Source organism: Pocillopora verrucosa, chromosome 9 (assembly GCF_036669915.1).
Source record: "Pocillopora verrucosa isolate sample1 chromosome 9, ASM3666991v2, whole genome shotgun sequence".
In the NCBI taxonomy this organism is placed as follows: Eukaryota; Metazoa; Cnidaria; class Anthozoa; order Scleractinia; family Pocilloporidae; genus Pocillopora; species Pocillopora verrucosa.
Window position 1 is genome coordinate 14,874,770 of NC_089320.1, and position 24,317 is coordinate 14,899,086.

At 38.0% G+C, this 24,317-nt stretch overlaps 4 protein-coding genes across 4 annotated transcripts in view; 3 read left to right on the forward strand and 1 right to left on the reverse strand.

Annotated features, from left to right (window-relative positions):
• Positions 1-4,060, forward strand: part of LOC131789022 (nucleolar pre-ribosomal-associated protein 1-like) — a 32,505-nt gene extending 28,445 nt beyond the window's left edge. The window contains exons 37-38 of the mRNA XM_066172715.1: positions 196-1,028; positions 1,717-4,060. Coding sequence (XP_066028812.1) covers positions 196-1,028; positions 1,717-1,904 — 1,021 coding nt within the window. The 3' untranslated portion in view covers positions 1,905-4,060. The remainder of the gene's footprint in view (positions 1-195; positions 1,029-1,716) is intronic.
• LOC131789398 (cytoplasmic tRNA 2-thiolation protein 1) lies at positions 2,233-10,527 on the reverse strand. Its single transcript, XM_059106504.2, has 15 exons — positions 10,386-10,527; positions 9,479-9,602; positions 8,663-8,781; positions 7,819-7,875; positions 7,167-7,224; positions 6,482-6,559; positions 6,124-6,165; positions 5,945-5,994; positions 5,476-5,540; positions 4,758-4,823; positions 4,260-4,318; positions 3,567-3,626; positions 3,149-3,236; positions 2,652-2,682; positions 2,233-2,359 (listed from the first exon to the last, which is right to left on the reverse strand). The coding sequence occupies exons 1-15, from the start codon at positions 10,440-10,442 to the stop codon at positions 2,273-2,275; spliced, it is 1,041 nt and encodes a 346-aa protein (XP_058962487.2). The 5' UTR covers positions 10,443-10,527; the 3' UTR covers positions 2,233-2,272.
• A 20-nt stretch (positions 10,528-10,547) lies between these two features.
• On the forward strand, positions 10,548-15,384 carry LOC131789411 (DNA excision repair protein ERCC-8-like). The gene has a single exon (XM_059106520.2). It carries the CDS (start codon positions 10,620-10,622, stop codon positions 11,826-11,828), a length of 1,209 nt encoding a protein of 402 aa, XP_058962503.1. The 5' UTR covers positions 10,548-10,619; the 3' UTR covers positions 11,829-15,384.
• Positions 15,385-18,374: 2,990 nt separating this feature from the next.
• On the forward strand, positions 18,375-23,914 carry LOC136283508 (atrial natriuretic peptide receptor 3-like). The gene is made up of 8 exons (XM_066172473.1): positions 18,375-19,068; positions 19,736-20,037; positions 20,768-20,903; positions 21,371-21,502; positions 21,839-21,937; positions 22,362-22,446; positions 22,936-23,089; positions 23,705-23,914. Exons 1-8 carry the CDS (start codon positions 18,375-18,377, stop codon positions 23,912-23,914), a joined length of 1,812 nt encoding a protein of 603 aa, XP_066028570.1.
• Positions 23,915-24,317: the final 403 nt, after the last annotated feature.

Consider the following 24,317-nt stretch of genomic DNA (forward strand, 5'->3'; position numbering starts at 1 on the left):
CAGAAAACACTCACAAATGCGAACCTTGCGCTGATAAAAAGGCCAAAAGGTTTGAGCAAATGAAACTCTTAAAACGGCGACCTCTATAAAATCATGAAAATAGAGAAGGGCCTAATAAGAACCTCTAGTGACATTCGTAATCTAACCAGCAACATTTTAATTTATTTCGTAACTCATACTTTGCTCAATTTTCAGATCGTGTTCAAGTGTGAATTGTATCTGTCGTTATTTACGCCTTCTGGCGTCCGTTTTGACCTGCCTGAAAACCAATGGGAAACCTTCTGGCTTGTCATATGACCGTATTATTAGCTTGTTGCGCTTGTGGTGTGAAACATTTCAAGAAAAGGTGATGCTGAATCAATTGCTTACAACTTTGAACCTGTCTGGAAAGTGTGACGGGGTTCTAAAAACTACAAATGCACCTCCCGAGCAAGGGCGTGCTAATCTCGAAACAGAAAGTCTCTCTTCATTGCTAGCAGTGCTCTTAATATGGAAACCGTCTGGCGTGGAAACACATCTCACTGTTCGTCTAATCTGGCACTTTGGATTAGCGCAATGTCAAAGAAAAGTCTTGAACTTTGAAACTCCTCTGGTAGGCGAGGACCAAAGAATAAATTGCATTCCTTCGCTGCTGCGCTGGTTTAAAAAATGTCTTGTGGAAGATCTTACGCTTCAAGATCTATTGGTGACAGAGAAATCGGAAGTCAAGCTTATCTTGCAGCTTTTTAGAGTAGTTCCACCCACAAACAGAAAGAGCTCCGTACAAATCGGTGATCTCAGACGGGATGATCCTAAGAGCTCTCTTTTGACAGTGATGAAGGAACTCAACATGATTTGTCTCGTTCTACTTGCTGCTGTGCAGCGAGTCAAACTACAGGGTAAGGAAGAAAGTTCACCACAGCCGACAGTTTTCCAGCTTGTATCCAAAGAGCCTTACAATAACATAATTAAAGAGCTCAAAGAAGTGATTTTTCCTTTGTTTCCCGATCCTTGCAGTGACTTGGAGGACCGTGATCATCAAGATCAAGGTATGATATTTATCTAACACCCGTTATCTCATAAAGTAACGAGTGGTGTATTGAATATGAAAGCGATCTTCGCAGAAATGAACACTACCTAAGCAGTATTGAAAATAAGGCGTGGAAAAAAATTCAATCTACGGTGAAGATATCAGGCTGTTTTACAAAACAGCCTCTGGGTCGGAGTACGACCTGTGTTCTAAGCTTACGAAAAATTAGATTCAAGATATATATGTACCTGACTTTCGGGTCAATATTACCCATTAATTGTGTTGAATATGTGTAAAATACCTTATTTCTGGTTCTCCCGAGCTGTTTAAATATTCTTGGCCTAGGCTTAAAGAACCTCCCCGAAACTTGACTCTCTTTACTCAACTTAAAACACAGAAGTTCCGTGTTGTCATGCGTCTGTTTTTCAATGAGTCATTAACGACTTCAGTACGAGGTAAAAGTTGAGAAACTTCAGCGCCAAACACGATCGTGAGGAAAAACGATCATACTTCGCATTTGCCTAAGCCTCCTCTGTCTCCTACGTTTTTCACGCCGACCAAGCAACCCAGCTAAAAAGTGTAACTGGTTTTGTATCACGATTTCGTGAATATTTAAAATCGCACCTGATTAAAGTAAACGTCTCCCTGCAAAACGGTGAATTAGAGTCATTATTCACTTCATGTTTGATAATATTTTTTTCCCACAGACCTTGTTGTCCATGAACTGGTGTCTCTTTTCGTACAAGAGTTATGGTTGGAAAAGCCTATTCCTCGACAGTTTCTGTCAAACTTGCTTTATCAATGTGATAGTGGATACCCTGTGGTCAATTCACTGATTCTAGCGTTTGGTGGAGAAAAGTCCGTTTCGAATTGGATACAAAAGGATGATTCTTGAAAGCTGAGGCTGCCTATAGCTTCAGTTTTGCATGCATGGTGGTGTTAGAAATGAGAAAAATTGAACTTATTTTTTAGGTGAATAAGCTCGTCGGTCTATCTTAGACTGAAAATGTTAAAAAAGTAAACGTCAAAAACCTTGGAGGGTGATAGCAGCAGAACCTTGGTGATACAGTATCAGGTAATACCAACTGCAATATCTCTGCTGCAGATAAAAATAATCACTTGGATCAATGTATTTTGGTTTTGACTTGTCAAAAACTATCAAAACGAAAAAATTTTTGTTTTACCAAGTGCCCCATGTACAATAAAGAAATAAGAACTTGCTGCAAGCTTTGAATTCAAGTATAATTTATTATGAAAGTCAGATCAAAATTCCAGAGATGTGCTTGTGCTGCTGTCTTCTCTTCCAGAGTTTGAATCTGCCCCACAATGAGCACTGCTTAAGACCTCAATCTGAATAAAGTACAAGTAAATTGACTGGTAATTCATACTTACTCATAAGACAAAAATATAAAAGCACAAAAAAGGAGTACTGCAGTGGGAGAGTGAAAGTAAAAAAAACACAACAACAACAGAAACAGATTAAAATCCAAATTAAAGTGGTAGCAGATGATGAAATCAATTTCAGTCTCACCTGACACTTTTGGTCTAAAAGTATACTTTTACCAGTAGTTTAGTTCATCACTTTAACATTATCAACAGGAGTCAGTTAAATTATGAAATACTGAAAAATCATCACAGTTACCTGAGCTTTGGTTGTTTTTCCAATTCCCAGCCTAAGAAGAAATATATATCTTGGACATTAGAAAGGGAGGTGAAATATAAACATTGGACATAAGAAAGGGGGGTGTTCTTATGTTTTGCAAAGTTAAAAATTTTACTGAGGCCTCCAAAGCCCTTAACGGATTTTGAACACATTTGAGAAATAATAGGTATTCTGCATGTTTTCTGAAGATCTTGGTCTATGAATGTGAGAATCATACTGCCTCTACCTCCATCTTGCATTAACATTGCTTGTTAAGATATTAGATTTCACATGACTGTAAGGTGCTATTAATTTACCAAATGAATAAGCCTTATCTCCACTTCTGTGTAGGTTAATTCAACACCTTGGCTGTATTGTCAGAAAACAGGACATTTTTGTGAAAACTCCTCTAAAAACAAATCCTGATGTAGTATTAACCCTTCAATAACTTTTTTCCTGCTAAACCTTCTTCAAGTAATGTGACTAGTACTCTTTACTTAGGTAATCCCTTGTTGAGTCCTTCTAGCAGCACACATGCTTTGCACAATGGTTGACTTGATATATATCCACATCTCTTACAAAAACCTAAAACAAATGAAAGTTATCCAATGGATTTAACTTTTTCTGGTGCTTGCTCACACAAACAGAAACCTACATGTACCACCAGGTATAAATAAAATCTATGTGCAGTAGTAGCCTTATTAGATAAAGCTCCAACACACAATACCTCCCTAAGGACACCTAAAAGAGTGAAGTCTTTAAACATCCTAAATAACTGATGCTGTTAGAGCTCATCCTGGTTTTGTTACCTTGAGTCTACTGGTGGTATAAAATTGAGTACAGTATCACACTGGTCAGTGCTGTTTTGTACTGTACCAGAATGTAAAATCACAATTTCTTTTATAAAAGTAATACCTTGTACTGGCATCTTTACATCTTTTTTCACATACAAGCTCTCTCCAGAGTGAATTATGTCTGATAAAAATAAATAAGATGACATCAAGAGAGTCTGATGTATTCTTAATCCAAAGAATTCCTAACAATAGTCCAATGTTCACAATCATCAAATAACTCAACTTTGCTTCCCCGCTCTGTCAGTATTCTCCTTTTCAGGCCATATCTGGTAAAATTTACTTCCTGTAGTACCTCTTATTACAATTTAAAATTGCTCGTAATTCTTGATAATTAACAGGTAAAAGAATTGCTCTTCAAATTTGAACATTTTTTTTACCTGTTGTACTGAAAATAAGGCAGAAACACTGTTCTGTATATTTGGTGAAGCCCATGTAGTATTGTTTTTAATGGATCCCGAAGTACAAAGTAAATACTCTATTTCATTTGGTTGTGTCTTCTTGTTATTTCATTCAGCTTGAAAGTATTACATATCCTATTGGTCCAATACCCTTGAATATCCCAGAATTCACTCTCAGTCTACTAATACCCAATTATTATTATCTCTCTTGGAAGATCTACTCCTAGTTTCATGACATGCTTGCAGCCAAACACAATCATTTTGATATACACATTTTGATGGTGATTTATTTCCCATTTCGAGGCCATTTAAAATGTATGCATAAATTACTGAACTCAAATTCATTACTAACTCACCCAAGATTGAACTTGGACGTATTTTCTCCAGATCTTTAAGATATGTTCTGGCATGACCCCTGTAATAAATGATCCACATTTAGTTGGTACACAGGTCTGGCAAATAATTCCCCTCCTCCCCACAAAAACATCACCATGTTTTCAAAGCCTTACTTAAGATAATAGCTAATTACAAATTGGTACATTACCATTGATGGCCGTTAAATCTAGATTGGGGCTTATTGTGTCCCAAAAACTCTCATGAATACAGTAATTAACTAGAATGACCCTCTTATTGATAACATTTCTTCTTGAAACAAAAAAATAGTTAGGAGTCAAATTCAGGTTTTAATCCCAAGGAAAGGGTCAAGTGCATGAAAGCTCTTGGGGGAACATTCCACAACAGCCTTAAATTGTAACAATCTGCTTACAACTTGAGTCTGTCTACTAAACATTAACTTAACTGACAGTACTTCTTACTGTACATCACTCACAGAGAATATGACAGCACATGCTTACCTGTAGGCATTTGGAGAATAAATACACTCTGTAGAAAAGTAATCCAGCTTTTTGAAGTATGCATACCTACAAAAATGTCATTAAAGTAGAAAGTTAATAGGAACTTGCAGTTAACACAAAGGATAAAATACTCACCAGTTAATTATTGAGTTCACTTTGAAGTTGGCAAGTGAGAGAGACAATGAGGGGAACACTCATTTGAAAAAAAAAAAAAAGCCAATTTCCTCTCTGCTGCTCATACACTCATCTCCACTGACCAGAGCAAGGCTAGCCATTAAGTACAGTGTTGTTGGAATGTTTGCTTCCTATTTTACAGAATGTGAGAGATGCTGTGGCCTACATTGTTAGTGTGCTGGACTCCAGGTCCAGAGGTCTAGGTTCATGACATGGCTGGGTCATTGTGTTGTATTCTTGGGCAAAACTCTTAACTTTCATAGTACATCCCTCCTCCCAGGAGAGTCAGGTGTATAAATGGGTACTAGCAAATTGTAAGGGAAGCCTGATGATAAGCTGGGATAAGCTCTGGCTGGGTGGGCCACTTGGCTCAAGTGCAGACTTTTTTAATCTTACAAAGAGAGCATAATTAGCATCGAAGATGTAAATCGTTTGCATGTTTAGTTCCTGATGTTTGTTGTCAATATCAATATCAAAGTGTGCATCTCCTTTTCCTTCTTCAGTAACATTGTGCAAAGACACACTTAAAAAGAGTCATACTAACATTACTATTTCCTTCTCATAAGTATACTTGAATGGTTTGCAGCGTGGTAATAAGCCTTCTGTACCCTAAGTTCAATAGAATAGAAAGCTTTTTTAGACTTATACACATGCTGTATTTCTTCAAATAGGCACCCACACTCTGAATAAGTATCCAGTCCCCCTAAGCCATAATTTCAAACTAGCATCCCCCTCACTTTCTTAAATAGTGGAGAAACAAGGAAAACCTGTTTCCATTGCCACTTTAACTATCTTTTTAAGCTTCAACAACAGTGAAATCAGTACAGGAGAATAATAAGGGCACCCATTGATTAACCCCCTCCTTCCAGTAAGTGCTTCCCCTTTTGGCCAAAATTTCAAAAAGACACTTGCGCATTTATATAAGGAAATACCATACATAATGATTAAACCAAGAGAAAAAAACATTCATATTGTGATGCTAGTTAAATAGATAAAGAAGCATGTAGTTTTACAGTGATTATAGCAGTACATCTTCTCAGTCGAGCTATGTCCCCTCGTAAAACTAAAATAAAAGTGAAATTTTACACAATTAGCATCCATCCTCTTAATCTTCACAAAAATAAATTCACAAAACAATGTTTAAATGAAGTAACAAGTCTGACACTTAAACAAAATGTTTTTCCTTACTTACTATTCATAATAACTGTTTCTGCTATATCATCTGCATTATGACCTGCAAAATCAAAGTTAAGAAACTTGTTATCATTTCAGGAAAGCCCTTAAAAGTCAGCCTAAATGAAGAGTTCCACACATGTAAGTATGCACTGTTTGAAACGCTTACATGTATGTAGTGGAATACAATTTAATAAAATGAAAAGAACAAAAACAAGTCAACTGCACACCACTTCTACACATAACATATAGATTATGTAATAGAAATCAAGGTTTCTGAGCTAATAAATATTGTTTTGGAGAAAAATTTTCCCATCAGGCTTCAGCAGAGTAATTTGTAGTTATGAATTTACATATACAAGAGAGACACTTCTTACCTGTCACTATTTTATCAACCTTTAAGGCCATTGCTCCTCTGTCAAGAGCCTGGCGTCTAAAAACTCCACAAAATGTACCTGCATTAATTCAAGTTAAAAAAACAACAACAACAACACAAAAGATTTATAACCTTGAAACCAAAATTTTGAGAACATATTCTTATAATCTTGACATCTAAGGATTCAATAGATAACATAAAATGCAAGCTATGAACATGCAGCAAGCCACAAAAGTGAGGAAGCTTTAAAGTGACAGTCACTGTTATGGCACAATAAAAATATATATTTATTTAACCTTTTAACTCCCAGTTGTGATAAACATATATCTTCTCCTAATGATATCCATAGATTGTCCACAGGATTGTCCATGAGAACACTCAAACTGATCAGGTAGAAGTTGTTATCTTAATCTAACACCAAATGCTTGTAACTAATTTACCAGGAAATGTGTAGCAGCTAGACGAGAGAGTTGAAAATCAGATCTTGGGAGTTTAAGAGTTTAGGAGCTTCTTGTAAGAATATCATTTACAGCAAGTTGACTGTATTAATCCAAGAATCAGCCTTTCAGCCAACAGCAACTTTCAAAGTATCATTTCTAGAAACAGCACTCATCAATATTGTCAACTTTATGATTCATTGTTCTGCAGTAATGATAATAATATTCAAAAAAGAAATCCATACTCACAGTTATTTTTTAGTCCAATCTGTTTGACAATAGCATCCATGGTCCAGCCATAGAGTTCCTAACAATGATGGACATTAAATACTCTTTACAACCTTTACTGTTCTTAATCAACCATAAACACATGAACGTGAAGGGTTTTTTTTTTGCAGCTTAATTAACTAAGAATTACAGACACAAGTCATAAGATCAATGGTTGATGCCATGGCAAATGGGAAGTATTAGATTTCTCCCACTGCAAATCAAAGTCCTGTGCCCTCACACTGTGAAGAAGCAGACTTTTATGAATTTAATTTGCCTATGGTCATATTCTCCATACTGTCATCAATAAATTTCCAATAGTACTGACAAGGAGAATTTGTTTAACAATCAGAAGCTTCTTAAACTGGGGATCATTTCCTTTACTCTCATGACCTTTACATTTGATTCAAGGATGACAATGTAAGGAGAAATAAGAAGCCAGTCACTAGTAGGGGTTCAAAGGATTCTAAATTTATTTGTCAGGAAAATATTATCAATGTCTTAAAAAAAAAAAAAAAAGCACTGACTAGCTTAATTAACATACATGTACTAATGAAACAAACTGTACCAGTAATGATTAAAAAAAAAAAAGAAAAACAAAACCAGTAAGGATTACAATGTAAGCCCTTCTCACCTCATAAGAGACAATCTTCAATGGCAGTTCATACTGCATTTCATTTCTCTTGACTGTCTAATAAAAACCAAATTTTAATTAAAAAGACCATTGTTTACTCCCTTTTTTGAACTATTATATGTCATGAATCAATCTTTAATATCAGGTGCATGTAAAAAGTTATGGACCCCACATACAATAGTAAGATTACCTGACAAGCTTAACCCTTAACCCTGTAACTCCCGTGAGTGACCAAGACAGAAATTCTCCTTACAATATCAATACAATATCAACCAGATAAGTGATGAGGATAAAGAAAAATATCAATTTGGGGATAATTAGTTGATCCAATACTAAATTCTCCAAACCAACATTATAAGAATTGTATATATAGTTGACAGTAAAGAGAATTATCAATTTGAACTGAGAGGTAAAGGGTTAACACTCCAACATCAGTGTTGATATTCTCCATACTGATATCTAAACATTTCCTTTGGTGCCGACAAGGAGAATTTTTGTAACCGTCAAAGCTTCTTACAGGTTGGCAATCATTTCCTTCATTCACATGATTCTGCAGTATTATTTTAAGGAGAAATTTGATAATAGCCACTCTTAAAGCTTAAGGGTTTAATTTATCATTACTATAACAAATTGAGATTTTTCCTGGTCACATAGAGTAGGCAAGTTTACAATTGCAAACAATAGATAACTTCAAATAAACTAAACAAAATTTCAACTTACAGGTCAGGAGTTAAACTTATTATCGTATCCCACGTCACCTTCTAAGAGTAAACAATTTTTCTAACTTTTCATTCCCTTTTAATCAGCGTTTTACATACAAATCATTTATTTGATGTGTTCTTACCTCCAAAGAGTCATCTCTGTAACCAGTTATTCCTTCATCCACAGACAATAAAATCAATTTTAATCCATAGTCATATTCCTGGTTGAGCTTTTTCAGCACATATGCTAATACAGTAGAATCTGCAAAGAACACAACAGAACCTACATTCAACTTTACTATTAAGTACTGTATGGCAGGCTGTTTGAGCCAGAAAAAAAGGTACTTAACCTGTGGTATAAATGACAACCCAAGAACTACTTTGACACCATAAAAAAAAGTTTTTCTGGCCTGTTGACAAACTTTTTAACTTTTAGGTGACAGTATGTTAGTATGTTTATTTTTTTCTTGTTTTTGTTATTTGCTTGTTTTTTTTTCTGGCATTATTATTGACTTCAGCTTTGTCTTTGTCCAAAAAATCAGGAAAAAAAACTTGGCCATAATAACTAACCATCTTGAGAGTAATATCTTGGCAACATTTCAAGTGGAAAAAATGGCAAAATCAATATTTTGATTTAATAAATGATCAGAAAACAAAAACTATCGGTATTTGACTTGTTGCTTCTATGTACTGGTAGCCTTAGACTACGAATTTTCACTGATTACTGGTTTCCCATGGTTGGATATTATTCCAGTCAGAATGCCTATCTTACAGAACCAGTCAAGTAGGTGTTGCTCTTCACATTTAAGTGCTACTCATACTGTCACCAATGTTTATTTAACATGAACTTTTAACATTTGACATTAAGTTATGCCAGCTTTTTATGGTCTTTGAAATAGACCCGCTGAAAGAATATACCACCAACATGAAACTGCAGAGTTTGATTGCTTTACATGTACCTTTCCCGCCTGATGCACCAATAGCAACAACTTGCCCTTTTGAAAACAACTTATTGGAGATTATTGTGTGGTGGACTTCTGTCTCAAATGTGACAAAGAAACAATCCTTGCACAAAGCATCACCCTATTATGGGATGACAAACAAACTGTGAATTACAAACAACCATGTATTATACACTGTCATTCTGATGACTTGGCAGGTGTTGGGACGAAATTGCCTTCGTGATTGGGAAACAGTTCTTAGTGACCTCTTTGCAGATAAGATATTTAAAAGGTGAAGAGAAGTTACAAGTTGATCACTTCTGGGGTTAATACACTAAAAAAAACGCCCTTAATTGGAGATGGAAGGGGAAGTTGAATAGATCCCTCTTTCCTAGCCTGACTTTGTCCAGATCCCAGTATCTCATTTGATTTCAAAGCAAATTTCTAGTTCAAGTGTTTAGTATACATGTAAATAGCATTTTTCTTCAAGTTACAATTTTACCACTTCAACGCAAGAAATAGCTTAACCCTCTACACCCTGAAATCAGAATACATATTCTTCAAACTCTCCTGTATTCATCTCCTTTGGTCCTGACAAGGAAATTCGTTTGACATTCAAATCTTCTTAGGTTGGCGAACTTTTCCTTTATTCTCTTGACCGTAATACAGTAATTCAGCAGTATTACAGTACGGAGAAATTAGATACTGGTCACTCTTAGGGGTTAAATGCTTAAGGAAACATAATCATAGAATAAGAATAACTAAAGCGTCACGGAGTAATCATCGTGCGCATCAGAACTAAAAAATTCGGCTAGCATGAAAATCATTGTCACGTCTGACAACTTTCGTCGCGAAAACCGGCCGGTTGATGGCACATTCTAAAATTTCGAAACATAGTTGGGTTGACAAAATCGTTTTTCCTTACCGTTTTAGGTCGCTTTAGAATTGCTTTATTACCACAGATCTTGCAAGAAAGAGGCATCCTTACTATTAGATTAAGCGCTGGTTCATCACATGTCTGCCATGGTGATTTGTTTTTCGCACCCAGTTCCTATCTGGCACACACCATACTCACAACAATGCCTGGTTGATTTTTGCTTATTCAACAACTTTCGCTTTCACTCGGCAAGGACCTGTTGAAGATCTTTCCCAACATCAAATGTTTCAGTCTCTCTACAAGAGAGAACAAGCAAGGTGTCCTACCTATCGCTTTTCCCAAGCTGAGCGAACGAAACGCGTGCGATCTCTGAAACTCAGTCAAAATGGCGAGATTGAATTGGTCCACAAAACGGGGATCAAATGTATTGATATCGATACAGGCGAGGGAAAATACTTGTTATCCTCGAGTTCAAATGGCGGAATCGCTATTCATGATATAGAGGATTGTTTCTACTCAAACGTTTTTAAATGCCAGACGGTCGCCAAAGTGGACGGAACACTGAAAGACAGCCACAAACTCAGCGTGGAAACTGTACAGTGGTACCCGAATGACACAGGAATGTTTATATCAAGTTCAGTCGATACGACGCTTCGAGTTTGGGACACAAATGCTCTCGAAGTTGTCGAAAATTTTCAACTTGAAGGCATTGTTTACCAACACCAAATGCCAAAGAATGCTAGAAGACATTGTTTAGTTGCAACAGCGTGTGAAGACTCTAGAGTTTATCTTTGTGATTTGAAATCTGGTTCTGCAATGCATATCCTAAAGGGGCATTCAGAGGCAGTTGTTTCTCTAGCGTGGTCACCAAGAAATGAGTATCTTTTAGCTACAGGTAGCTGTGACAACAAGGTGCTCTTGTGGGATGTGCGCAAAGCTGTTGGAAGTATACTCTCACTGGATCAGCACAATGGCAAAGCTGGTTCTAGATCCTCAACAATAAACACGGCTCATAATGGCAATGTAAATGCCATTTCCTTTTCACCAGATGGATTATACTTATTGACTTTTGGAACAGATGATCGGTTAAGGTTGTGGGATACATTCACAGGAAAGAACACACTGGTTAACTTTGGTCGAGTTCACAATCCCAGTCGGAAATCTGTAAAGCTTTGTCTATCCAGTGGGACTTCCAACGAAGTGGCATTTGTTCCTTCAGGGAGCAAAATAGAAGTGTATCAACTTGTTACAGGAAAACATGTTGCCACTTTCAGTGGTCATTATAACAATGTTAACTGTTGTGCATTTCATCCACATTTTCAAACTCTGTTTAGTGGAGCAAATGACACAAATGTGTTGGTTTGGCTCCCTGAGATGAACCGTAGTATTAAGGATGAAAACAGGAAGGTGACAGAAGCTGGTATCTGTGATACAAAACAACTTGACAATCCTTATCAGGATTCTTGGAGTAGTGACGAGGAGACAACATGATAAGCTTACAAAAAGGTGCTAACAGCCATGTAGTGGTGAATTTGAAATAAAATAGAGCTAGGTTAAATTAGTTAGAGTAGATCAAATACCATAAATATTTTATAGTAACTAAGATAGAATGAGCACCCTGATTGGTCAAAAACCTATGGTTTGTTGCACCATTTAACCCACAGAAAATTGAAACATACAGTTTTCTGTTTTAAGTTTTTTTTTAAAACAATAGACTGCAGCAGTGTAATAATCCACTTGGGTTTTTGGGAGAACACTTATAAATCACTAGGTGGAGACAAGTGATTTACAATCTTTTCTTGATAGAAACTGACAGAAAGTGTGGTCTATTGTTTGAAAGATTTACAGTGATTTACCATGAAACTTAATAACCTATGAACACCAGGAATATTTATGGAGTGTTCTTGTGTTTCTGGGAAAAGGTAATGTGCAAACTGTAGCAGTATTTATTTCATGATTTTGTTGTTTTCCCAGTTACTCATAGAGATTATTTCATAGAAAGTGCACAGGAACGATTTTTATTCTCGAGTTGCAATGCATCAAAAAAACCATTGAATGGGCACAGCAAATGAGTGAGTTTTTTTGAGGCATGGCAATGAGTTCAAGCACATGCCATGGTATGATGTTTTTATATGTATTTCATTCAAACTGAGATTTCTTTCTTACTGACTGACACATTTCAAAGATTAGAAGCGAAATCATCTTGCAAGTAATTGTAAGTACTGGTATTCTTTAGAAGTCACAGTATTGTAACTTGATTGCAAATAAAAGTTTGAGTTATAAATACTTATGTTTATTGGAAGTTACTTAAACATTATCTAAGTGGCTGTAAGTTTTCAGAGTATTGTGTATGTGTAATAAGTGAAAAAAAAGTGACATGTAAAGAAAAGTTTCATTTAAGTTACAAATTTAAGGTCAAACTTTTTTTAAAACCAACAAATTTTTTGTTATCTGATGTAAGAAACAAAAAATGATTCTCCATGAAGAGCATAATCAGATGTGATTCCTGTGTAACCCAATACTTCATCATGCATACATTTCTTGGATGGTTGCGATTCACTTCCCTGACGTCTCAACTCACTGACAACCAACTAACCAACACCGTTATAGTCAACTCAAGGACACCACTGGTAAATTTTTCAATGTCAACTCGCGAGAACTTCAATCAACTTGCTGCCACTAATTTTTTGTTACAATTTGTTATGTTCTGATAAAAAAATTAGCTAACACTAATTATTACGCTCTAAATCAAAGTTAAATCGGATCCAGCTCGAATAAGTGTAAACAAGGTGAATATATGCAATGCTAAATAATTAAGACAACAAGGAACCTTTCAGATCATGGTTGAAGGGTGAATACAAACCAAACTTATAACACTTGACTGACAACAACTCTTCACTTGACTCTGATGATGACTTCCATTCAGGTTGTCAAAACGTCAATCACCAATACTGACAACATTCCTTCTCAGGGCTATCCTAGCTTTATGCAAACATTACTCATACTACACAGTCAAACATCCAGTGAAATTCAGTAATGATAACTTTCTTTCATTTTCTGCCATTTGTTATGAGAATTCATGGCTTTAAATAAATCAAACAACTAACACTAAACATTTGTTATGTTTCACTCTAGATAACTGGCAGAAATTCACTGAGTTAACAAATTAAAATAGGTTTGCATTTGCTGTTTGTTCAAAGAAGCTATTGACTGAAGTCTGACTGAAGTCTGACTGAATATCAATCTCGGATTTAGCTCTTTTTAAAGGTTAAGTCTCAGAAAAAAAGGTATGTTGGCGAAGTGACCGAAGATATTGACGAGTTAAAAAAAACTAATGCTGTCGGAAAGTTGACTAATGGCTTCGGCGAGTTAATTATCCGGACAAGTAATTATCGGCGAGTTGGCACGATGGCAAAGTGAGCAGACATTTAGGAAAAACCATGGATAGCCCTTTAAAAATTACGGCTTTGTTTTAGAATGGCATGGGGCTAGATTTCCCATTTCTCAACTATCACGTTGTAAAAGTTCGAATCAAACTGTTCTTCTCCCCAATCGAGTTCAACGTGCGTGAAGTGTTAATCGCACTCAGCCAAGAGAGGGACCCGCGAAAATCACCCGAAAACTGCTCCTTAAAGTTTTCGGATCCTTCGAGAAACGCACGCTCGTGGAACCCCCAGGCTTCCGAATCAATCAAGGTCGCGTGCGCGTGCCAGTGTTATATAATCGTGCCTAAAAACGTGACAAAACGTCGTCTGTGGAGTGGTGAGGTAGGTGTTTACGTTGTTGTTGCATGATGCACAGGTTGTAGATGTCGATGTCTGTTCTGAGCGCACTGTAGATCTCTCAAGGAATGGAGAATAATTTGGAACTTCGAAAGGTCGGCGATGAGATGACCACGGGGAAAATTAGAGAAATTGATCAAGAACTCGACGCCAATCAATACATGGATATCGACGAATTCATGGGAGTTTTACGAGACGTCGAGTTGATAACTCCATTTGGGAAGCTTGAATCAACGGCCGCAGATATGGTCCAGATTGATGATAAAGCTGTCGAATTAGAACATCGTTGTACAGAAAGGAGTGATCATAGATGTTCGGGAATTGGTCAAGACTTGAAGACAAAACCCACCGTGCTACAGGTTGTAGAAACAGTACTAAACTCCCACAAAAGCTCATGCAAGGCAACCTCTCCTTGCTCGAAACAGCGCACTCAAAAAGTTTTAGAGGATGCCATAATGACAAATTACTTGTTTTGTTTAGTTAGTCAAAATGGAGATTCAAGCTGAGGTTTGTCGTAGGGCTCTGCTCTTCCACCGAACACCGATGGAACCGTAGAACCTGAAAATTGGCCCTTTACTGATTACATAATTTATGAATAACTCTCTACGGAATCGAATCTTCAACGACTCAGCCCCTCGTTTTACTGTTTATTTGAGGCCTGGAAGACCAAAAGAAAAACTCAGAGAAGTATTTATTATTTGAATTAACTTTAAAGGGTTTTATCTGGTTCAAGGAACCGATTTCTTCACCGTCCACATGGACTTATCTCCTGAGCTTGCGTTTGACTCCAATAGTGACTACAACGTACGTCTTTCATTTCTTTTATGTGGATCTGCTTAGAATTTTCTCACGGTTGTGAATTTCCATATAGTCGTTCTGTTCTACAGAGAGAAAGTCTGGTTACTTTTAAATTCAAGAATCAAATGTTATTCAAGTAAGTTAAATGTTTCCTACAGGCGCTCTTGAACGCGTTCAAGGCAAGCGTTAAATCATTACTGTTCGCATGTAAATTCTTTCTTTTTTTTTTTTTTAGGCTGATGATAATAAATTTTAGAAAAGAGAAATTAATGATAGCGTTAGCGAGGGGCTCCGGACATAATGTGCACGCAGCATCTCACGCGATATTCACGGTTATGTAATCTTGCAGAATTAATTCGTTGAACTGTTATGCAAAAATTTTTATGTCTAGTTAGAGAAGTAAACCTCCCATTATCCTCGAAGATTGTCAAAAGATTTCTTTTATTAAAATTACGTGTTTTTTCTCGTGTCGGCTTATATAACAGTTGGTTCTTGTGAGGTTTCACTTGAGGACGAAAGCTCACTTACATAACACACTTCGAAATGCATCGAGCAAAGTACATTGTAACTCTCACACAGCGCCCAGTGCTATGAAATGCCTTGTTTGTTCAAGATTTAAGGGGACAAAAGTTGAACTCTAGCACAATAGGGTACAATAATTTCTAAAATGCCCCCTTTATCGATCACAGTGTGAATGTATGTCTCAATATCCCTTCAATGTAGAGAACAAAAGAAACCACCTTTAGTTACTTCGACATAAGAATAATGATTGCGAGCGAGTTCTCGTCCACACGCCTATGGCTGATGAACTTATGACAATTAAGGGAAAACACGTTATATTCAGAGCAGATTGCGCTCGGCGTGTGGAAACAGCGTGTTTTGATAAACTGAACCAAAAAAATACCTAAATGATGTCTCGCGCACTAGTGTGGAAAAAAGTCAGACGATACTCAGCTTAATTATTTGTCTTTTGCTTTTGTTTTTCTTTCAAAGATCATCCATATTAATAAGTTATTTAAAAAGTACAGTAAGGTCATTCTGTCACCGACTGTATTGTCCATGCAGTCAAACGGAAGTGAAGATGCTGTGATGTAAATACATGGGAAAAGATCACGCACATGCGGCACGTGAGGATAGCCCTTGGTGAATCTCTCAAAACGTGCGCATGATACCCCCTCTAATCATCTCGTCATGCTCTAGTTTGTAAAGAGTTATTGAACGAGATGGAAAAACAAATTAGTAACCTCAATAACAAAGCATAATGGAAAGATATTTCGGTCTCGCCAGTCCTTATCATGACTAGAATACGAGGGACTGTTGATAATGTGTGAAACTGGCGCGCGTGAAACTCAAACGCAAGGGGAGGCCACACGACTTTCTAAGTGTGGCTTGTCAGTGAGTGACAAGCTTAGCGTGTTGATGGATGCCCTTCGACTGAGTGAAGTCTTGAAGCCAACCCAGGATATTACCAGTGGCGAACAACAGAAGATTTTGTAATTTTTTGAAACAAGTCGATGAAGACTTGACTAAAGGCCTATTTCGCAAGAAAAGTGTGTGGTTAAATAGTCAAGGTGATTAGATGGCACTAGTTGTTTTGCAGGAGCAATCAGAGATCATGACTCTCAATTGGATCGTGCCCGTCCTAAATATAAATCCTAGTACATACAAAAGGTCTCTCATAGGAAGGCCAGAGAAATGTTATACCACGGTTTCTGATCTCCCGGATAGTGAAGTACCGTAACTGGTGTCATTCTACCTCTTTCTATCCCTGTCGGCAACCCTGACCTCTAATGCGCTTTACAACACTGCGGATGATTTTTGCCAGACTGCACCGAGCAGTTGACAATTTTAGAGAGTGAATTTGCAGATGCCCTCAATTTTTCAATCTTTTGAAACAAGGCCAGACCACAAAATCGGGAGCTATGTTCAGTACTTCTTGCACTAAGGGTGTGGGGTCTTAACCCACTAATTACTGCTGAGAAGATGCAGTAGAGAGGACCTACGGCGATTTTACGTACTAACTTGAAAGGACTAGATCATCTAACCATTTGCAGATGTCATAGCGGCAAATGCAGCATATTACTAACCCTGAGTGTTAGGCCGGTCAACAACCGAAGAAAGCCGGTCCTTCTGATCAGACAGAACATTGCACACAGAATTTTTTTGCGAATTGTGTGGGATCTGAATGGTAAAGTTCTAATAAATTTCACAAGTATCATGATTGTCAAAAATTTGGGGATTGCACGACTAAAACTAGAATCAAGTCACGTAGGACGAGATGACAATAACAAATAGAGGCATACTCAGTTTTTTTGGGATTCGGTGAAGTTGTTCCAACAAATATTCCTGAAGACGAATTACTGAAGGAATCAAGCTTAATCAAACCTACGGAACTCTAAAGGAGACAAAAAGAGACGGGAGTTATTATTGACGAAGGAGTTCATCTCAGAATGAAAATTTCTTAATTATCTCTTTAACATTTTAACTCCCATGAATGACTAAGAGAGAATTTCACCTTACAATATCATTACAATATCAAGAAGACAAGTGATGAGAAAAAGAAATATATACATATTTATATATATATATATATATATATATCAGATAGAGGATTAATAGTTGATCCAATATCAGATTCTCCAAACTAACGTGATAAGAATTGTTTGGCAGACAGTGAGGAGAATCACTAACTGGATGAGATCTTAGGGGTGAAAAGGTTCATTCGAGTAAAGGAAGTAACGCGGCGAGCTTTTGTTTAATGATCCAACCAAGAAAAACATCAATATTAGGGGGGGAGAGGGGTGTCAATGTGCTATGTTACAAGAAAAACGCCAAAATTCCCATTGATAGACAGTTTCAGTGGCGGATCCAGACCTTGAGCTAAGGGAGGGGGTTGTCGCTTGACCGGCCGACTTTTCTTCCTTCTGAAATTTTTTTTTTCTTTCTTTCTTTCTTTTTTCTTAAACCCAAAATGAGGGGGGCTCGGGCTCTCCGGGTCCCTCCCCGCCACTGGGTTTGTAAAGAAATATTGCTCACCACTCATCTTCGAGGAAACTAGCCTGCTTTGTGCGGGACAACTTGACGAGGGCCGCAAGGCTATGCTTTCTCGATTCCTCCTGATGTCAAAGGCAGGTTTAGATAATGTGGATCATGCGACACAAATAAGTTTGTAAGGATTATGTCAAAATACAGCTGTACCAGCGACCTGATTGGCTAAAAAAAATTCGGTGGGTCTTTGTAACGCATGAGACAGAAACCTAACTGCAACTTAGAGCATGAAACCATGACAACGTGACGTCAAAAAATATCACAAAGGACCGCTTTTATTAAGGCTGCAATTACGTATTTTTTGGTCGAGCTTTGAAGTAACCATATCGTTTAGTTGAAAGCTGGTTTACGCCTTCTTCGACATTGATTCTGTTCGCGAAGAAAAAAAATTGTTCATTCACGAGAAAAAATGAGAATTTACCTTTCTGAAGTTTTCGCAGCAGGCTTGTTTTGGTTATTTCTATCGAGCGCCATCGGTGAATACAACACGGATGAGAACGTAAAAGAAGTGAAAATTGGCGTTTTGGTACCAATGACCGGTTACTGGCCAATCGGCAAAACATCGGCGTCCGCTATTACCATTGCAGTGGACAAAATCAACAGAGATCCCACTCTTCTCCTAGGGTACAACATGACGTTTCTATGGAATGATTCCATGTGCTTAGCCGCCGAAGGACTGAACCAAGCGGTGGAGTTTCGAATTTCTGGAGTGGACGCCATCATAGGAGACGGATGCGACATTATTTGTGAACCGGCTGCCATTTTAGCGGCGTCGTGGAATCTGCCTATGATATCCTGGGGCTGTGAATCGAGTAAGCTATCAGAGAAAAGCATTTACTCGACGTTCGCCAGAACGGTGGGATCTTTCTCCAAAATGGGCGGCCTGTTCATGTCCGTACTTGGATACTTCAAATGGAAAAGTATTGGAATTATAGCGTCTACAGAGAGCATATGGCAACTGGCCATGACTGGCCTGATGAAGGTATTTTTACAGCACGATATTGACATTCGCTATATACACACTCTCAATCCTGGGCATGTACTCGTCACCGAGCGAGAGGAGTACAAGAGCGTGTTGATGCTTGCTAAAGAAACAGCCAGAAGTAAGTGAAAAAATGGTTCAAAGAAAGGAAGAGGGCTCATTTTTTACTTTTTTGTTCCTCTTTTTCAGCAATTTTTAAAGCAATCCATTGTTATGATGGAAAAGCTAACAAGAAATCGTTCTTTTCGTTGTTTAGGTCCCCGAGAAATAAGATCTTTTGTGGCCCATTCATTTTCTGCAAAATATGTTTTTCTTGTTTTAGCCAGTACCTATGCCACCAAAAGCTGTTAATTTACTCCAGCGGGTAAATCAGAACGACGAAATGAATTGGGGACTATCGGGAATTTGGAAAAAACAACAAAAACAAATTTAAAAAAAGAAAATGGAAAGAGTAGGAAAACTGGCCCCAGCTAATGTTGCATAAGATAGCACATAGCGTTAGCACATAAATAACATGACTAATTAAAAGATAATTAACTACGATAGATGGAACCATTAAGAACCATAAGAAGCAACAGCACCGGCGCATGGAACAAGCTTTCCCAGTTTCTGACATTGAAAAGGGCCTCAGTGGGACAAACAAATTTTCACCGTTAGCCATGAGCTAAGTTAACCGTAAAATATTTCCTTTTAATCACAAATAAAGGTAGTTAATCGTGTGTCGCAAATGGCCAAAATGTTAACCGTTAGTCGTAAAAGCCATCATGATGTATTTTACTCTGCCATAGTCTTTATAATGCTGTGTTACGGAGGCGATATAAGAGCTCTAATGCTGTTCGCTCATGATCTGGATATGCTCAATGGAGACTATGCTTTCCTGACCGTCAATCTGTTGCCTTCTGCCGCCATTGGAAACAACACCTTCATGGGTAATGACGGCAGAGATGCCGAGGCTGCGCTGGCGTTCAGGGGAATTCTGAGCATTCATGTTCGAGAGCCGACCACAGAACTATGGCAACAATTCACGAAAGAGGTTAAAGAGAAACTCGAGGACTACCCCTTTGAAATTCAGCTTGATCACAGTGAAAAGGTATGAGGAGATTAGGGCAGATTGGGGCCTAACGAGGTTTAGTAGTTGGTCCATCATGGAAGGGTACAGATTGGCCAAAAATTGGCAGAAAACGAGATAATCTTAGAGAACTTGCTTCGGGAGCATGAAGAAATGATTAATTTACGTGTTCAGAGACTATAAAGAAAATTTTGATATTTTATCACCGACTCATGTATATTTTAAAAAAACCATTTCAACTCAACTGAGGTATGCTGTCCGCTGAATTGCAGAGACTGTCGATGGCAATAATATTGATGATAATAAAAAATAATTAATCTAAAACACCAATTGAAATAAGAGTTTAAACTAAAAATGTTTCAATTAACCCTTTACAACCTGACATCAGCATGTATATTCTCCATACTGTTCGCTATACATTCCTCCTGAGACTAACAAGAAGAATTTGTTAAACAATCATGAGCTTTTTTTAAATGGCGACCGTTTCCTTTATTCTCGAGACCCAGAAGTTTGCTTCAACAGTGATGTTACAAAGAGAAATTGGTTGTTAGTCACTTTAAGGAATCAAGGGTTAGGAAAACAAAAACCATATCACAAATTTTTCTCTTAAATGTTACAGATCAGGTCGCCTTAGTTGTTTGTTCTCTCACTCTATTAAGATTGTTATTCCAAGTCCATAGTGTTTGATCGTGAGCAGTCACCGGATCCCCATCTACGGTTTATCCACTAACTGCGTTCTTTTGCGGTGTAGGTGGAGGTGTACGCTGGAGCTATATACGATGCTATTTATTTGTACGCCATTGCGCTGAATGAGACCTTGGCAGCTGGAGGGGACAAAAAAGATGGACAAGCTATTGTGCACAGAATGCTCAACATGGAATTTGAAGGTTCGTGTTTGTTTGACACTGAAATAGCCCGAGTTCCATATGAAATAAGGAACTTGTGCGTTATAGAACTTGAACTTGTGCACGAAATCGAGATTCTTTGAGGTAGAAAGAAACTGGGTCGAGTGCATGAAATCGAGATTCTTTGAGGAAGAAAGAAACTGGGTCGAGTGCATGAAATCGAGATTCTTTGAGGTAGAAAGAAACTGGGTCGAGTGTATGAAATCGAGATTCTTTGAGGAAGAAAGAAACTGGGTCGAGTGCATGAAATTGAGATTATTTAAGGAAACTCCTCGGAAACAAAGAAAGATTATAAACTAGTCATTTTAAACAGTTTACAACTGTTTGATGCTTAATTTAAAATTTAGACATCAATTTCCGAGTTCTTTTGTCGAGTTCGCATTCAAGATTGCTCCTTTGTTTCTTTATGATTTTGAACAATTTTAATTTGGTCATTTTTGATAAACCAGGTGCCTCGGGGACAGTTCGAATCGACGAATCGGGTGATCGTGACCCAGATTATTCTCTCAAGTATTACGTGAATGGAAGTTTCCAGAACATCGCTGATTACAATCACTCCACTGGAGGCTTCAATTTAAGAGGTAATCCCCGACGCATCGAGACAGATCTATTCTCAGTTGAGCGTCACATGTAATCCACACCACCTTCTCAACTAATCAGATACGTAACTAAATCCAATCGCTTCAGGCAATTAGTGTTCAGTATTTCCTTCCCTAAAACATCGAGCTTTAGCCATTCGTGTCAACACGGCCCAAAGAAGCAATGTAAACCCAAAGCCAATGCATTTTATTTTGGCTCGAGATTCAATTTAAAATCTTCATCATACATCTACTTAGATGATGGGTGGGGAGGAGAGAAGCTATTTAGGAAATTCCTGTTGTTAGTAAGAAACGTGCTGATGTGACTTCACTTGATAGACGTGAGAGTGATCTGGGCAGGAGGACGCACAAATCCTCCTCTTGATAAGCCAAGGTGTGGATGGGAGAAAGAATTGTGCCTCGAGCAAGGAAGAGAAGGTAAGAATGCATTCACTTGCTGATATCGTATCAGCGTGGTCAAAAGAAATTCTCTTGCGAGAGTTGTAAGAAATCTCGGATTGCATATATTTCGTTTTTCTTCCCCATGCGATAGTCGTAGAAAACTGGTGCCACCCTCTCACCTGGCAATCGGATCCTAAAGTGGAAGCAATCTCCACAGTGTCACTCATGCCGGTTTCCGAGCTTTTAGCAGTTCGCTTGATTTACTCCTTGGTTCCTCGTGAAAATCCTCTTGCAATTATTTTGTTTTTGGTCTTACGACACTCACATTAAACCTCTATGACTTCAAGTACATCTGCAGTATGTCTGACTGAACGACATCATCTTTCGATTTAGTCACCAGGCTTAAGAACACATCATCTTCTTTACATTATTCTTCATTTTTCCTCTCTTTTCAATCTAGCAACTCAACAGTTGGTCAATGTAGTCATTGGAGCGTCTACCGCTGGTGTCGTGGTGTTAGCACTTATGTTTTTCCTCATCATCAGGTACGTAATTTATTCTCTAAACCCACGACATTACGATTCCTATGCTGCATATACAGTTAACACGATGACTCCCTGAAATCTAGTAACGCACATGTAACGCCTCTGTTCCTGGTATCCAAAGTAGGAAGCGATTTCCGGCATTGCATCCTCTCCCCAACCCTCCCCCTCCAACCCCACACCTCAAACCCCCACCTAGATGGAAGGATAATCCATTGCAAGTTCTCCATGAGCATTATGGATTTGTTTCCACAAAAGATCACGATATTCTCTTTGTTTTCATGAAGTCGCCTTAATTATTAACGCATGCTCTTAGTAGAGAAAGACGCTGAAGTGAACTAAGCAAACACACATGCGAAACTCCCAGATTCATCACACAAGAGAAACTCTATATTCTTAGGCAAAGTCTTCAATAACTAAAAACTTAACTCAAGAATAGAATTTTTTTTATCTCTGACAAAATATAATTTGAGTAAACTTATTCGCTTGCAGGAAACTTCGCTATGAAACAGATCTGGCGCAGAACAAGTCATGGAAACTTCGTTATGATGATCTGCATATTCAAGATCACAGTGGATCAGGAGAAGCACAGTCACAGGGAGTGACAACTTTCAAGCGGAGTCCATCGACTGTTCGTCCCCTTCCAGTGAGTTTCCATGTTGTAACCATTTTGACAATATACATGAAAAAATTACGCGCGTCGGATTGGCTGAAAACGAGTGCATTTTTCGTGTCACATGAGTCCAAATTACAAATACCGTACGTGTGCTGGCAAAATTTCGTTCGTCTTGACTTCATGTGATGCGTTTTTCATGTAAATTATTAACAAGTAACCTAATGATTTCTCGTACAAATTGGTGTAAATAAGCACATATAAATTTTTCAAAGACTAGACGAGTGCATGTAGAGACTGCATTCCGATTGAGTGTCATAAAACGAAAACCAAAGTAATCACAGAAGTCAATCAAGATAAAGCAAAATATCATACAGAGCCAGTGAGAACTTAAAGTGGAAAAAAAAGGTTAATAGTTGAACGATCAGTCTGATCTTTCGAGTTAGAGTGGTCTAGAAAAGCGGGACCGTAACCGGTAAGTCCTCGAAAGTCATAAAATTTGAATAAACAACAACAAAAAAAAAGCGTTTACTACCTGGTCGTTTTCAAAGTATTTCGCGACTAAATTCTCGATGTTAAGTCAAGGAAATGGAATTCTACGATTTCAAAAGAGGGGTAACCTTTCATTTCACTAACTTGACCTTTCAGCAAACAGAGACCAAGGAAGAGTTGAACGTGAACACGATCAAAGCCGTCAAGCCTTTCACCAGTCCACTGATTCAAGAGGAGCAAACTACAGCCGCCTCCAACGCATCAGCAAACACAGAGCAAATCTTCACCACAATCGGAAACTATCAAGTAAGAAAATTACGAAGCCGGGACGGTCTCGTGGGTAAAGTAGCTATTTACTCAAAGTGACGGAGAGGGAAGGCAATACATCAAGCCAGACCTTTTGATACAAAGGACCCGTCGTTATTTTTCGCAAGGGGGGGGGGGGGGGTAATGGAGGATTTAGGGGGGTCATATGGTTTTCCAGAGGGAACGAACGAGGGATCAGTCGTTGCCAAAAGAGTATAAGGGAGGGACTATGGAAGATCGACTGCCAATTAACTGCCACTGAGGAGGTGGTTCATAAGAACATTAGAGGAACGAGGGACCTTGCAAACGTGAAAGTCGGTGGATATCATTGAAAAATGCGAAGGTAGCGCCTGTTAGGTGTTTGAGTGCCATATTTAGCTAGAAATAGAAGTTCGAAATGTGGTTGAATCATTTGGGTCTGATAGCTTTGAATTTTCTTTTTCGTTTTTTTTCAAGGGTCGAA